This window comes from Phalacrocorax aristotelis, chromosome 3 (assembly GCF_949628215.1).
Source record: "Phalacrocorax aristotelis chromosome 3, bGulAri2.1, whole genome shotgun sequence".
NCBI lineage: Eukaryota > Metazoa > Chordata > Aves > Suliformes > Phalacrocoracidae > Phalacrocorax > Phalacrocorax aristotelis.
Genome location: NC_134278.1, coordinates 113,712,571 through 113,726,440, shown reverse-complemented (window position 1 = coordinate 113,726,440; position 13,870 = coordinate 113,712,571). Strand labels below are relative to the sequence as shown.

General features: G+C 40.7%; 1 protein-coding gene across 4 annotated transcripts in view; it reads left to right on the top strand.

Moving 5' to 3' along the window:
- DAAM2 (dishevelled associated activator of morphogenesis 2) overlaps window positions 1-13,870 on the top strand; it is a 210,196-nt gene that overhangs the window by 128,693 nt on the left and 67,633 nt on the right. For all 4 annotated transcript variants that reach the window (XM_075089130.1, XM_075089132.1, XM_075089129.1 and 1 more), the window contains 2 exons: window positions 522-596; window positions 7,620-7,714. In XM_075089130.1, coding sequence (XP_074945231.1) covers window positions 522-596; window positions 7,620-7,714 — 170 coding nt within the window. The remainder of the gene's footprint in view (window positions 1-521; window positions 597-7,619; window positions 7,715-13,870) is intronic.

The window sequence follows — 13,870 nt, the reverse complement described above, 5'->3', positions numbered from 1 at the left end:
TGGTTTATCATGTCAAAATGAGACAGTCTTTTGGCTTCTTTTGACTTGACTTGATTTTTTTTTTCCCTCCATGGCAGATGTTAAACCCCTTTGTTGGTGAATCCCACCATCACTCTAGCAGTAGAGAGGCAAAATAATTTATAAGATCTGTCAAGATAAAGCTACAAAATGTAAACCTGTTATCTGTAAATGGGCTATCCTTCTACTTGGAAACATAGTATATTTAAGGGAATGAGGTTTGCTGCTTAGATGCTGAAGATAACCGTGTCGCTGTCAAACTTTTTTTATTCTGTGTTTAATAACCTTAGCTGAAGGGGATTCTTTTTATCTGGCACACCACGGTGACAGTGCATTTTCAGAAATGTTTGTAATACATGCCACACATCTATGTACATTATACAAGAACATGGGGGGAGATACCACAATAAAGAACAGTGCATTAAAGAATCCCAGGTGGTTCTACAGTGGCATTTCATCCTGTAGAGGCTTCTTGTGTAACCTTCTTTAACTTACTGTTTCAGGAACAAGAAGATCCTAATAAGCTTGCTACCAGCTGGCCAGATTACTACATTGACCGCATCAATTCCATGGCAGCGGTAAGTTACCTCTCCTGCAAAGCAAGGAAGATTTCCTACCATAGAAATGTGTTTCTTTAGGAAGAAGTCCCCGAAGGAGAAGAATGTTAGCCCAATTGCATGACTGATTTAAAATAGTACTTCTGAAAAAAGACAAATATCTGTACTAAGAAAGAGCCCTACTCTAGCAAAAGAATAGATTAGAAAGCACCATAAGAATTTCCAGTTTTTATTTCTAAATTGATTGCCTTCAGTGCTCAGTATTGTAGATTCTGGAATGAAAATTCAGTGCTGGAGTAATGAGATTGATAATTTAAAATTATTTACATGACAGCTGTGAAGCCATTCCCAAAGTTTGGCCCTTATCCTTAGAACTCAGCTCATTGGCACTGGTCCTGAAAAGAGGGGACAAAAATGTCTGTATGCCTTTTTTGAATTCCTGTACAATTCAGGTGGCTTTAAAGTGTAGTAGACCATAATGGTCTTGAAGAGATTGTCGTGCTCTTGAGTGTTGTTAGAGCACAAAAGTAGTTCAGCTGTGACCCCTTTTTTGGAAATTTTGAGGAATATTAATGTAAAGCTAGATTTCAGCACATGCACACACTTGTACTTGTGTCTTGGCAGGGCTAGCCAGTCTGAAACGGTGACAATTGAAAGCATCTTTTTCCAAAACTATACTTTTTTTACGCAGTTAGCGTTTTTGGAGACCTGTGTGTTGTTTGGGGCAAGTAAAGGTGAAATAATTTGGTTCTTCAAGAGAAGTCTTAAGTGCAGCCTGTAAGTGAAGATTGTATGAAAACATGGACAAGAGGGAACCAAGACCCCTATTTTTCCCTTCAGAATAGAACAAAAGAATATATGATGAATCAGAAAAACAACTCTCTGAAAACTAGGTGAAGTTTTGTTTTGTTGTGTGGTTTCAAACTGATTTCTACCTAATAGACAAAATAACATCAGGGTTATTACTTCAGAAGAATTAAAGAAATGGTAACTGTTCATGTAAGATAATTCCACTTTTATAAGAGCAGATAAATAGAGGAACTTAAGGCTGTAACACCTTAGACATCAAATGCAAGCCAACAAGATATTTGAGGAAAATCTTCTTTATTTGTCCTGGTTCAATAGCTGTATAATATGTCTCTTCCTCTGAAGTATCCAGCAGAGCTGGTCACCAGCAGAAGCAGAACACCTGCATATAGTGTCCACTGATCTCTTTTGATATGGCAGATCTTATACTTTGAAATTTGATCCTTCTACTGATTTTATAGCCAAATTCTGCCTCCAGTTATTCATGTGCAATGTCTACTCAGCTTTGTTTGGCAGTTGTGCAGAAGTGATGGTAGAATTCCTTTCCTAGCATCTTAGGTAGCACACCTTGTTTGTTTACTTATGCTTTTATGTTTAATTCCTAAAGGCTTCTCTGCACCTTTTGTATTGGATTATGAGCTATAAAATAATTTCATAAAAATAATGCCTTAATGGATGCTAAATGTGTCAATACTGATGCATTTCTCATGGTGAAATATGACTTGCTCTGTAGAAAAAAAAGATTAAGATTTACAAGTTATTATAACTCACTGTAAGAGGATAAAAGAAAAACTGCTTTCTGCTGTGACTCATGAATAACCAAAATGATCACCTTCCTTCATGCCAGATTTTCTTGTGGCAGAGTAATGGAATAAAAAGAATATGGACTTGTATTGAGAAAAGAGATTGAGCTTTTGTGACTGGCATGGTACTGTGCTTTGATTTCCTGACTGAACAAATTTGCTCTACAAGGGCCATTAAGGAATAAAAATAAGTATGAAACCTTGCAGTGTCACTGAGCCAAATACTTCTAGTAAGATTTGATCCAAGGCCTCTTGAATCTACTGAAAGTTTTTCCATTGATTTCAGTGACTTTTGGATTAGTCTTTAAATGATCTTGTTGTAAACCTGGAGTGAATATGTACACGACACTATTGTAAATCTGGAGCAGTTCCATGGAATGAGACTATATTTTGGCCTATGTTTCTAATTTTAAACATGTTTTAAGAGCACCAATAAACACCAGCCCCAGTAATGTTGTTTGCATGCCTCAGCACTGAATGATTGATAAACTTTTATTTGGCTTCAAGCCTCATGATTTAGTTTGATGCTTGAAGTGTTAAGAAGACACACTGGGGTTAAAACCCCTGCTTCTGATTTACCACTTAGTTCCTTCTCTTTTAGGCAGGTGAAACTTATTTGACTTGATTTCACAGGAGTTGTATCAGCGGAAAACTGGAGTAATACAGCTGAGAACTAGCTCCAACATGCTTTAAAAGACATGTTCTATTCATTATTATTTAGACCTCTGAGATTCATAACTTCCAAACGGTTATTTTGGGTCCCTTATAATTTCAGTCCTAAATTTAGCGGTGGGGTTTTGTTGGGTTTTTTTAATTTTTTTTTTCAAACTGCATCCAAGTGGAGCTGGCTCAGAAGTGGTGAAAGAAAAACTTTTCATGTTGCTTCCTGACACTGTCTAGTCTATTGCAGTTTGTGTCTCTTGGGCACTATCAGGTATTGCAATATTTTAATTAGAAATACTGCAAGAAGTATTAGAATTGAAATGGTAACAAAAACCACAGAAGTGTTAGTTTAAAATGCCTTAAGTTCTGGGTTTTTTTAATCAAATTTAATATTTGCATCTCCTGTGAGTTAACTGCGTAAGAATCTTTTTACATGCAGCTTTCACATCTTTTTCTATATCCTTTTGTTTAATTATGAGGTTCTTTTTTATATATTAGCTTGGCAAAAAAGTTTTCCCTACCCACTGATAAAACAAAAATGGCACCTTTATCCTGATGATATCATTATCTTTCTGTGGATTTCAGCAAGCCAAGGCCCCTGTGCTTAAGGATCATTTTCTCAGAAGACTCGCTGCAGTGTTACCCATTGTATCTGCCCCTCATAGATTGTGCTTGAGAGCAATGTGGTGATTCCTGACATGTTTGACATTCCCTACTTGCAACCTTAGGCCACTATGTTAGGAAGAACTTTAGGTCACAGATTCCTGATCCAGTTCAAAAAGCCATGCATTTTGGGTAGAATTCTGTTCCCACAATTGTTTCTGTTGCTGTGACTTTTTAGATTCTAGTAGTTTTTAAACCCAATTCTCATAAGAGCATGTGACAGTAAAACTTGATCTCTCTGCTAGTCTGTAGTGTGCAATTTCTGTGGAAGGACTATCCCATCCTTCAGCTAGCCTGACTGAAAGAAGGGGCCAAGGAGATCGTTGGAAAGACAGTCTTGTGGACTGATCATTAAGAGAAACGGATGGCAGCTAATGTCTGATTTAGAAAGAGGACCCTCCAAATTTGCCCAGTTCTCTTGATGTCTACATGCTGTAAATAATATTGGTGATTGTGGACAGGTTGCACACCCACAATTACAGACCATTTCCGTTGTCAAGGTCATTGTCACCTTCTCCTGATTCATCAACACACAAAACTTCTTTTCTTAAAAATGCAGCAGCTGCTGCATTTTTATCACATGTGAAGAAACCTCCCTGAGCTCCTCCTGCCCTCCTCACCCCATGATACTGTCTGCTTGGCAGCACAGATAAACAGCCCTCACTTTACTGAGGAGGAAAACTTCTTACAGCACTGAATTGCTGTTATGAGCTTGGCTGTGTGTGCATTTCCACAGAGATGTCCAGGTGAACAGTAGTTGCAGATCTAGCTTTTCTGGAGAGGTGGCTTGGTCAAGAGTATGAGACAGGGGTCAAGATTAATACATACAGCTGTAACCGAGCCCTTTTCCTTGACTCAGAAAGCATTCGTTCAGTGCAGAGCAGCTTCACAGGATGTTAAAAATATATATCTTTCAGCAGAATTTACTAGGTGGATGATAACTCTCTCCTCCATCTGGGTTAGGTGACATATATGTTACTTTAAACTTACATGCTTAGAAGTTCAGGTTTTTCAAATTACATCTATTCATAGTTTATGATTCATAGTTTCTTCTCTTAGTTCAGCCTTAATGTATTTAGAGATGTGGTGCACCTTGAATTTCAACTGACTTCTTTTCTTTGAAGAAGTGTTTTAAAGCAGCGTTGTCCAGGTATGTCACGGGAGGCATGCAATACAATATTTTTTTATCAAATTATGATTTTAATTTTACTTGTATTTGTTTATGAACTGGAAGTGATTTCAATAATCACACTTTGTTAGTTATGATTTTAGAGAAGATCTAAAGAAAGAACTTGGACTATAATGAAAAATCAGAACATCCGGGTTGCTTTTTCACTATTTTTTCTATTGGCTTCGTTCTTTTTTCATTTTATTTGTGTGAAACACTTAAGTAAAACTAGGTCCACCATTCGGTGTGTTGCTGATGGTAGTTCATGCCCTTTTTTCTCCCTTTTTTCTCTCTCTTTCTCATAGGTACTGTCATCATCCTCCTGTATTTTCCTTCCCAGCACTTTAGGGGAATGATTAGCCATTAGGATAAGGTGTGGGAATTAATCTGTGCTTTTAATAAAACAAAAATATTTCATTTTAAGTGGACCCAAGTTTTCAAAAGTAATTTCTTGGACTACCTGAAGTTTTACACAGAAAATTACATGTGAATGATTGTTTCACAAATCCATGAATTTTCGTGAATTGCCAAATCAAGTAACTAGATGCTATACTTTCCTGGTGATGCACTTAGTCTGGAAAACTTTACGCAAAATGTGCTTATAAAAAAGAGCCTTATGTATACTACTTTTTAGGGACCACGTAAGGACCTGGCACTATTTTGCTTCCTCTTCCTAGTATGTTTGGTTAACTGATAGTAACTAGCTGCATCCTCAGCACAGCAGATGTTAGTCCTCGAGTGCAATTTGTAGTTCAGGAAAGCAATTCATCAGTCAGCCACATTAATGAAATCCAGCCTCAAATAATGACAGTTCCCTCCCCTCTGTCTCCCAGGGACAGTTATGCTTTCTATAACTCTTGCCGAGAAAGCTATTTCATAATGCAAACGCGTGACCAGTCTGTCTTTAGAGAGGGCATGAGGATTTGAGTTCCTGGCTATGCACAGGAGTGAGAAATGACAGGCTTTTGGCTGCCTGCAGCTTTAGAAAAGGGGTTTTCTATAATCACCCTCTGTTGTAAAGGCAGGATTATTTGTATTTGTTTCATTTGGAAATGGGCCTTTTTTACTCTGAACGAAATACTGTTGAGCACCTTCCTACCATCCATTTGCTATCCCCCCACAATGGCTCACAGGAGAAATTAAGCTGTTGGAGGAATGGGAGCCTTTCAAAGGAGCATTTATGGGCCAAAGGAAAGATGACCAGATGGGCTGTCACCCAAGAAAACATAAATCAAGCCCCAGATCGCACCCCAGGATTCTGCCATTGAGATTCCATAATGCCTGTTCAGGATTTCTGTTTATTTTTCGGAGAGGGGGATCATATATGGCTTGGCTTAAGCATTTCAATTTATGTTTCTGGCTGTCGGGGGATGCTGGCAAAAGATAAAACATCATCAGCTCATTTTCCATCAGTAGCGCTCTGTCATTCCATTAGGGCAGGAAATAGCTTGCTCTGTTACTGAGTGAATTTGACTTCAGCGTGGATCAGAGAGAGGACCTCTAGAGTTAAACCCATCTCCCTGTGCCAGCTGTTCAGCATAAGACAGCAGCGGCATGTAGCCAAATGACCACCCTCAGGATCCGACATGTGTTGGCACCACATGGTTTGCAAAAGCAAGCAACATGGGAGCACTTCCAAGGGAAGTAAGGTGTTGGGGGACACGGGAGAGGGTTAAAGGAAGTTCCAGTGAGAAGAAGGTTTTCTTCAGTGCTTGCTAAATAGTAAAACAAAGACTTAAATATTTTGCTGTAACGGGCCACAATTGTAGCTACTCAGATTCCACCACACAGAGGTATCATATCAGATCCCTGATAGATGATACTGGTTTAATCAGGGTATTCATTTGAGAAGGGGTTCAAAGCTGCTCCCCAGATACCACTGAGTGATATCTCCCAGAAGTCCTGCCAATAAGAGAGGCATTCATCCTCTCTGTTTTACAATTAAAGTGGTGACAAAGACATAGCTATAGGCTGAGAATTTCCAGCACCGAGTCTTGACTTTTTAAAAAGTCACACATTGAAGTTGTGAGCTTGAATGGCATATGCGGTGGGCACTACAGAGTCTTGTTTCACATCACAAGCTCGCAGTGGTGCTGAGTGCTGGAGCCCTGATTTAACTGATATAGCACTTTTTCTAATGTCATGGTCTGACTTTGAGAACCTTATTTTTTTCCTGTATTCCAAACATAATCTCTCACCGTAATTTACAGTGATGCACAGCATCAGTTCCAGTCGACTGCAAGCTCTAGTTATCTCAAGCTGCATACTGAGGGAAAATCCGGGTTTCCTGTGCTTCAGTTTACTTGTTAAAAACAAGGAAAGGGATATTATGATGCTCCAGCTTTTTGCAGTAAATGTTCCTAATTAGCAAGGGCAAAGTGTATAGGGAAAATCAGTATCTTAAAACAGGTGATATACTTGGCGTGTGGAAGAGAAGGTACACAAACTGTAATTCAGGGTACTGGCAGGCTGTTTAGTCATTTGAAGAAAATGCTTTTATGCTTTGAAACCTGACACACAAGTCTGGGGATTATTTTTTTTCTCTTGCCCCCCACCCCCCCAATCCCTCCAGCCATGTCAGTCTAATAAAAGATATTACCTCTCCCTACAAACTTTGCCTCACATATCCATAGATCACCACAGCAGATCACTGTTCCAAATTAGGTACAGTTTTCTGAGGGCATATTGGAAGTATGATTTTTGGGGGGTAATCTGAGAACCCTAGTTTAGCCAGTGTGGCAAAGCAGTGTGCTGCTGCCAGTCCACATGAGCATCCTCATCTGGATTCAGTTTTGTAGCTGAGGCACTGCTTTCCTGGTGAGAGGTCGGCAGGCACCTCTGCATGGGTTCATGGAATAGTTGTTTTTCATAATTCCCATCCTGTCTCTTAGCTTCCAGGCAGCCCGAGCTTTCCTGATTGTCATCTTCTTTTCTGAACAGATGCAGACTCTGTATGCGTTCGATGAAGAAGAAACAGAAATGAAAAATAAAATAGTTGAAGACTTGAAGACAGCTCTGCGGACTCAGCCCATGAGGTAATGTTGTTCGTCTTTCATCACAATTCACTGCCTCCCTTTGGTCAGATGTGACACAGAAAAGAGCGGCAAGAACAGAAACCTCATTGTCTCACCTCACACAAGCCTCTCTGATATTTCAGACAATCCACAGAGAGCCCTATAGTCCCTGGTCTGAACCTGCCTAGTTGGGAGGGCACACTAACGCTGAAGCATGTAACTTCAGGAAAAGAAAAGGCAAAGTCTGCTGTGAAAAACCTGCGGCAGATACGTGCAAACACAAGTAATAACTGTGAAGATCAGATTCGAGACTTCATAGTCCCCTGAACATCCTATGCAATTTCATTCATGTTAGGTAAAATCTCAGCGCCTACTCTGAAATTTTAATTCAGGTTTCCCCTTATCTTTGGTAATGTGAACTGTTTGGTACAAGGCAGCTAATCCATCTGACATCACCTGGTTTGGCATTCTTCCTATTCTATCTGTAACTGTGGAGTAGAGAAATGTTAGGAGACTTTATTGTGTACTGTGTCTTTGAAGGTAAGATCATCTTTGTTTTTCTGGGAACAAAGCTCTGAACAATAGCAAACAAACTAGCACAGAAACCTTTTCCATTTAATGCTTTGAAGACCATTGTGCAGAAGCAATAGCTATAGTTGATACAATCTCAGGAAACACTCTGTCAAAGAGTTTTTGCTTGTCTTTGTATTGGGCCCAAAATAGGCCAAATGTGTTTGCATCCATGCTATCCTGAAATCACAGTTTCAGAGAGCTTAAATAATGCCTAATCAAAGAGGAGGGGTTTTTTTGGGGGGTGAACCAAACCAAACCAACCAAATAAATAAATACAAACAACCCAAAAAATTATCTCAAAGAACTTGCATTGCAGTTACGTTGACTTGAAGTGAAGATATTTCTGGGACTTCTTGCAGAGCTAAGAGCTGATTGTGCTTCTCCCCTTCATGAAATTTAAAAAGCTGACTGCATGCAGCTTCTCACCTTATGGCAACTATGAGGTAGAGTGCAACAGCTTAAAACTCAGTGTTTTACCTCCTGTAAGACAGGCTGTAAGAGAGCACAAAACCAGATTCTAATGCTCCTCTGAGACATATTCATCAGGCTTTGGTAACTTTAGCATGTGGGTAAGTTGAGTGCTTTTATCATGGAAGTGGAGAAACAGTGGCCTATATTGAGATGTAGCCCAAGGGGAGAAGTGACTGTTTGATCCTGTCTATCACTGTCTTAAAGTAACAGGAGAACATAGTAAAATGCAGCTGGACTTCATGTTAAAATGGAAGCTAAGACAACCGCCAAACTCCCAACTCTCACAAGGATTTTAAACCAAAGTCCTGTGCTGTTGAGGCTTGATGTAGCAACTCTAGTACCTTAATGTGGAGCCAGTTTGATACTTTCTCTGTGCATGTGATAGCTTTCATTGAGCATAGCCACAGCAGCAAGGCCTCTCTGCTATGTCCAGCTGAAACACTTTGGTGGCCAGCTCTGTCATTCTGAATAGGACAGCCCAGCCTCCTTGTTGAGAGCAAGGCAATAGAGAAGAAAGAGAAATGTCTTTTGCTCAAATCCTTGCAAGGTTTTCCTTCTCAGACCTACCTTGCATCTGCTGGATCCCCTTGACAACAGTGTGTTGCTTCATCTGTTTATAATAACCCTAACAAGCTTCAGAACAAGCATCTATGAGCTGCCCTATAAAGTGTTCTCTTCTGAATCGTTGGCGATGGTTATGGGGCTTTTTTTTTTAAATAGTTAAGCCAAGCCAAATTTTGAGTTAAGTCCTATGTCTCAACTAATTTCCAGCGACTCAATTCGTTAGCTGCCAAATAGGCTGCATGCCAATGCCTGATCAACAAGCCAATTTCTTCTTGATGGAAAGGTTGCAGTAGAGAGGCCCTCAGCTCCATCAAATCCCTCTCATAAGCAGTACGATACCCAAGCCTTCAAAATACTAGTCTTTCTAGTTGATTTTGGACATCAAATCCTATTTATCTTGCCACTTCTGTTCATCAGGCCTCTGAAGAAAATAGAGACCTAAATTCACACAGGATGAACTCTCTGGAATCCATTTGTGATGGTAGGATACACAGGGGTTCTGAGAGCTTACCAATAGGCTTCTCTGCTTGAATTCTCTGATCTAGAGGAATCTAAAGAAGAAAACTTAATGTGTTTGAATCTGTGTTTTGTTTTACTGTAGAACTGTGTCTCTTCTCGTAGAAAATGCAGAGTAATGGCACTAATCTGTGCCTCTATTCCAGCCTACCAGTTCTAACAGCAACAAAAACTGATGCAGACCTACCCAAACTCAAGTTCCTCTCCTCTTTGGAGAAAAGATAATAGAAGCATCCCTGGGCAGGTAGTTGGCCCCATTGAGCAAGTGCATTTTGTTCTTGTATTTAGGAGCTGCCCTGAAATAATAAAGCCAGGTTACGTCCCAGCACACAGGAACAACCCCAGCCTTAGAGAACAAAAAACCCACATCTGCATCTTGTAAGGAAACACATTTTCTATTAGGTTTGTAAGAACTTATGACTATAAACAAGTGTGAGGACAAACTGTTGGACAGAAGCAGTGAGAGAAGGGCTTTTCTTTTGGTATTTTAGTGCCCAAAAATGGAGGTTCAGAAGTGCAGCAAAAGTAAACGCTTAAAAGGGACTGGAAAAGGAAATACTTTTTGGAACCCCAGAAAAATACCTGCTTTAGTCTGAATCATCACTAACTCCCGTTGCTGTCTGCTTTTCTCCTTTTAACTCAGATTTACCTCCTGTTATTTTTGTTTGATTTAGCCATGTTGCATTCAAGAGCACACTGGAGATGATCATTTATGCACTCAGCAAGCAAAACCCATTATGCTGATTTTTTCAGCAGTTCAGTAGTTGTCAGGATTATGTGTGCCCCTGATTAAAAAACTGATGCTGCAGGGAAGTGTAGCCTTGGCTGTTAACAGGGTGGGAACACCCTGCTTTTGGCACACCCACAGCATATGATCTTTCTGTCTTTCCTGAACTGGATCAAGTCTCACAGGGAGGCTGTCCCCCCTACACTTGGAATCCATCAGTAGGTCATTACCTCTTAGGCTGAGCTGCATCTGTATTAGGATGAAAGGTTTGTTATTAGAGCTAGCTAACTCATTCTGATCAGCACTCTCTAAAACTTGAAAGGCTAAGAGGCACCCTGCCTTTTAAAGTGTGCTAAACTGGTCAAGTGAGAGTCTGAGGTGAGGTTATGCTTTAATTTGCTTGTTTAGCACCTATTAAAACACACCCTGCTTTATTTACACTTGACTTTTTGAACGTGTTAGCTGGAATGCATTGGCAAATATGCTTAACTTTACACCTTTCAGTCTAGAACAAGACCTTATTTTGCAGAATACAGGATGTATAGGATGGCAGTTAGTTACCTACATGTATATTGTGAGGAAGAAGGTACTTTGTATGAGTTGGGTTTGTCTTTGCACATACACACACATCCCTGCTTACAGACATACAGATACACATACACCAAACAGCGTGAGGATTATGGCTCTCAGGCTGTCAGCTAAACTCCCACTTCTTTTTCTCTCCTGTACAGTCACTTACATACATATGTCCCCACATACATGCTCACACTACGCAAATTCTCATACTGAGAGTGTCTGTTGGCTCAGAAACTGCTATTGCCATTTCTTTATCTTCCTCCTGCTTGATTTCTGGCTTTTCCAGATAATAGTGAACTAATTGTTTTGGAAAAGGAAGATAAAAATCATCATTTGATTCCTGCTTCTGATGTTAGCTGAAATAAGAAGGTACTTGGTTTTGCTTCCTACTGAGTAATGCAGCTTACTGTTTACTCTCTGGACTAGGAAGAGTACAGGAAAATCCCGATATTGTTTTAAATTATGTCATTAATCAAGGTCTGTGACACACACCACTTTGCTGCGCACACCTCCTTTTTGGAATGACCTCATCCAAACAGTCCTAGAAAAATTGTTCTGCCAGTGAGTTTAGTAAGGGATTGTACTTAATTGGGACAATGTGACTTTTTGCATTTACCACTTTTTTCACGTGGTCATCAGAGCAGGCTAAAATACGTGAAGGTTGTATTGCCTTGTATGTCTGTCAGACTAGGTGTTCCATCTGAAAGTATGTTTAAGGGACCCTTTGTTCAGCTGCTTCTTCAGCACGTTTTCTTTTGTCAGTAGAGCTCTGTATGTTCAGAAGGATATCCATCTTAAGTCTTCCCTCAGTCCTGGAACTGAAAGAACAGCAAAACATCAGCCTTGTTTTTTCTCCCCTAAAAGATGGAAGGAATAGCTAAGGCACAGGATGGATTCTTAGAACTGATCTTTGGCAGTGAGGAGGAGAAGGAGAATTTAAACTAGTCTCTCCATAGTAAAGGCATAGTTTAGGCCCAGGTGAGAGAAATGCTCAGAAGTAATTGGCATCACATTGTTTGGTAACAAGTTGAGTTTGTGCTCATTTTGGTTCCAAATACACCCTTAGCAGTAATTCTTTTAGCCATGAATGAGCTTATTTCGGTCTTCTTAGGCACGCTAGCAGGTAAATGCATTACAAAAACTGAGCTAATTTTTAATCTTTCTATGATCAGTTTAAATAACAAACCGCTTTGAGTGACTTACCAAATTCCTGGTGCACAGTGTTGATCCCACTCTTTGGCCTGAAGGCAGAGGAGCTTTTGCTCCTATGATTTGTTAGGGTAGACAAGATGATGCATCCAAAGAATGTGCAATCAGACCGGTGTGAAACTTGGCAGATTGTCCTAGCAGGGTTTAACTAAACCTTGTTTTCATTTTTGGTGCGCACGTGTTCCTGTGTGTGCTTGCCCTTACTCTGATATTCACTTTGAAATTCAATTTTGAACAAACCCCAAACCTCAGACTGAAACTTTGTTGAAAGCACCAGGCTTTGCCATGTTTCTGGTCAAACTGCTGGCCCAAATAAGCTGAAAGTTGGCAAACCTATCAGCATAGTAAGCATAACTTTCAGGTAGGCCCTGAAAATTCCTGTGTGGTATAGGATGTAACTGCCAGAAGACCATACATATGTCAAGTCCATATTATCCAGGACATATATGCGTATGGCTCAGGTTTGTCTTGCTGGTGTAGTGAGATAAACAGAGACCAGGGAAATTCAGTCTTTCAGTATGGTGCTTCAATTACTGATGCATATAAGGAACAGCATCTCGCTTAAGGACAAAAAACAGAAAGACAGCACATTAGGAAGTATCCAGCAGAGAGGAAGAGAGGCTGGGTAAAAGTGAAATAATACAGATTTTTGGAATTTTTAATTTCTTACACAGATTGCAATTGTTAACCACTTCATTTGCTTGAGGTGTCTTTCTACATTATGCTGTTTAGATCATGGTCATGGACATAGGATCATACAATCACAGAATGTCCTGAGTTGGAAGGGACCCACAAGGATCATCAAGTCCAACTCCTCTCCCTGCACAGGACAACCCCAAATTTACACCATATCTCTGAGGGCGTTGTCCAAGTGCTTCTTGAATAGCGTCAGGCTTGGTGCCGTGACTGCCTCCCTGGGGAGCCTGTTCCAGTGCTCCACCACCCTCTGGGTGAAGAACCTTTTCCTAATATCCAACCTAAGCCTCCCCTGGCACATCTCCCTGCCGTTCCCTTGGGTCCTGTCATTGGTCACCAGAGAAAAAGAGATCAGCGCCTGCCCTTCCTCCTCCCCTTCTGAGGAAGCTGCAGACCATGATGAGGTCTCCCCTCAGCCTTCTCTTCTCTAGGCTGAACAAACCTGTGTTTGGACTTTAACCACTCCTCCTACGGTTTCTCCTCTAAACCCTCCACCAACTTCATGGCCCTCCTCTGGACACCCTCCAGTAGCTTCATATCCTTAATGGACTGTGGTGCCCAAAACTGCACACAGCACTCAAGGTGAGGCCGCACCAGCACAGAGTAAAGCGGGACAATCACCTCCTTCAACTGGCTGCAATGCAGTGCTTGATGCACCCCAGGACTCGGCTGGCTGTCTTGGCTGCCAAGGCACACTGTTGGCTCATGTTCAACTTGGTGTCAACCAGAACCCCCAGATCCCTCTCTGCAGAGCTGCTCTCCAGCCTCTCATTCCCCAATGTGTATGTACATCCAGGATTGGCGTGCCCCAGGTGTAAAATCCAGCATTTGCCCTTGTTAAACTT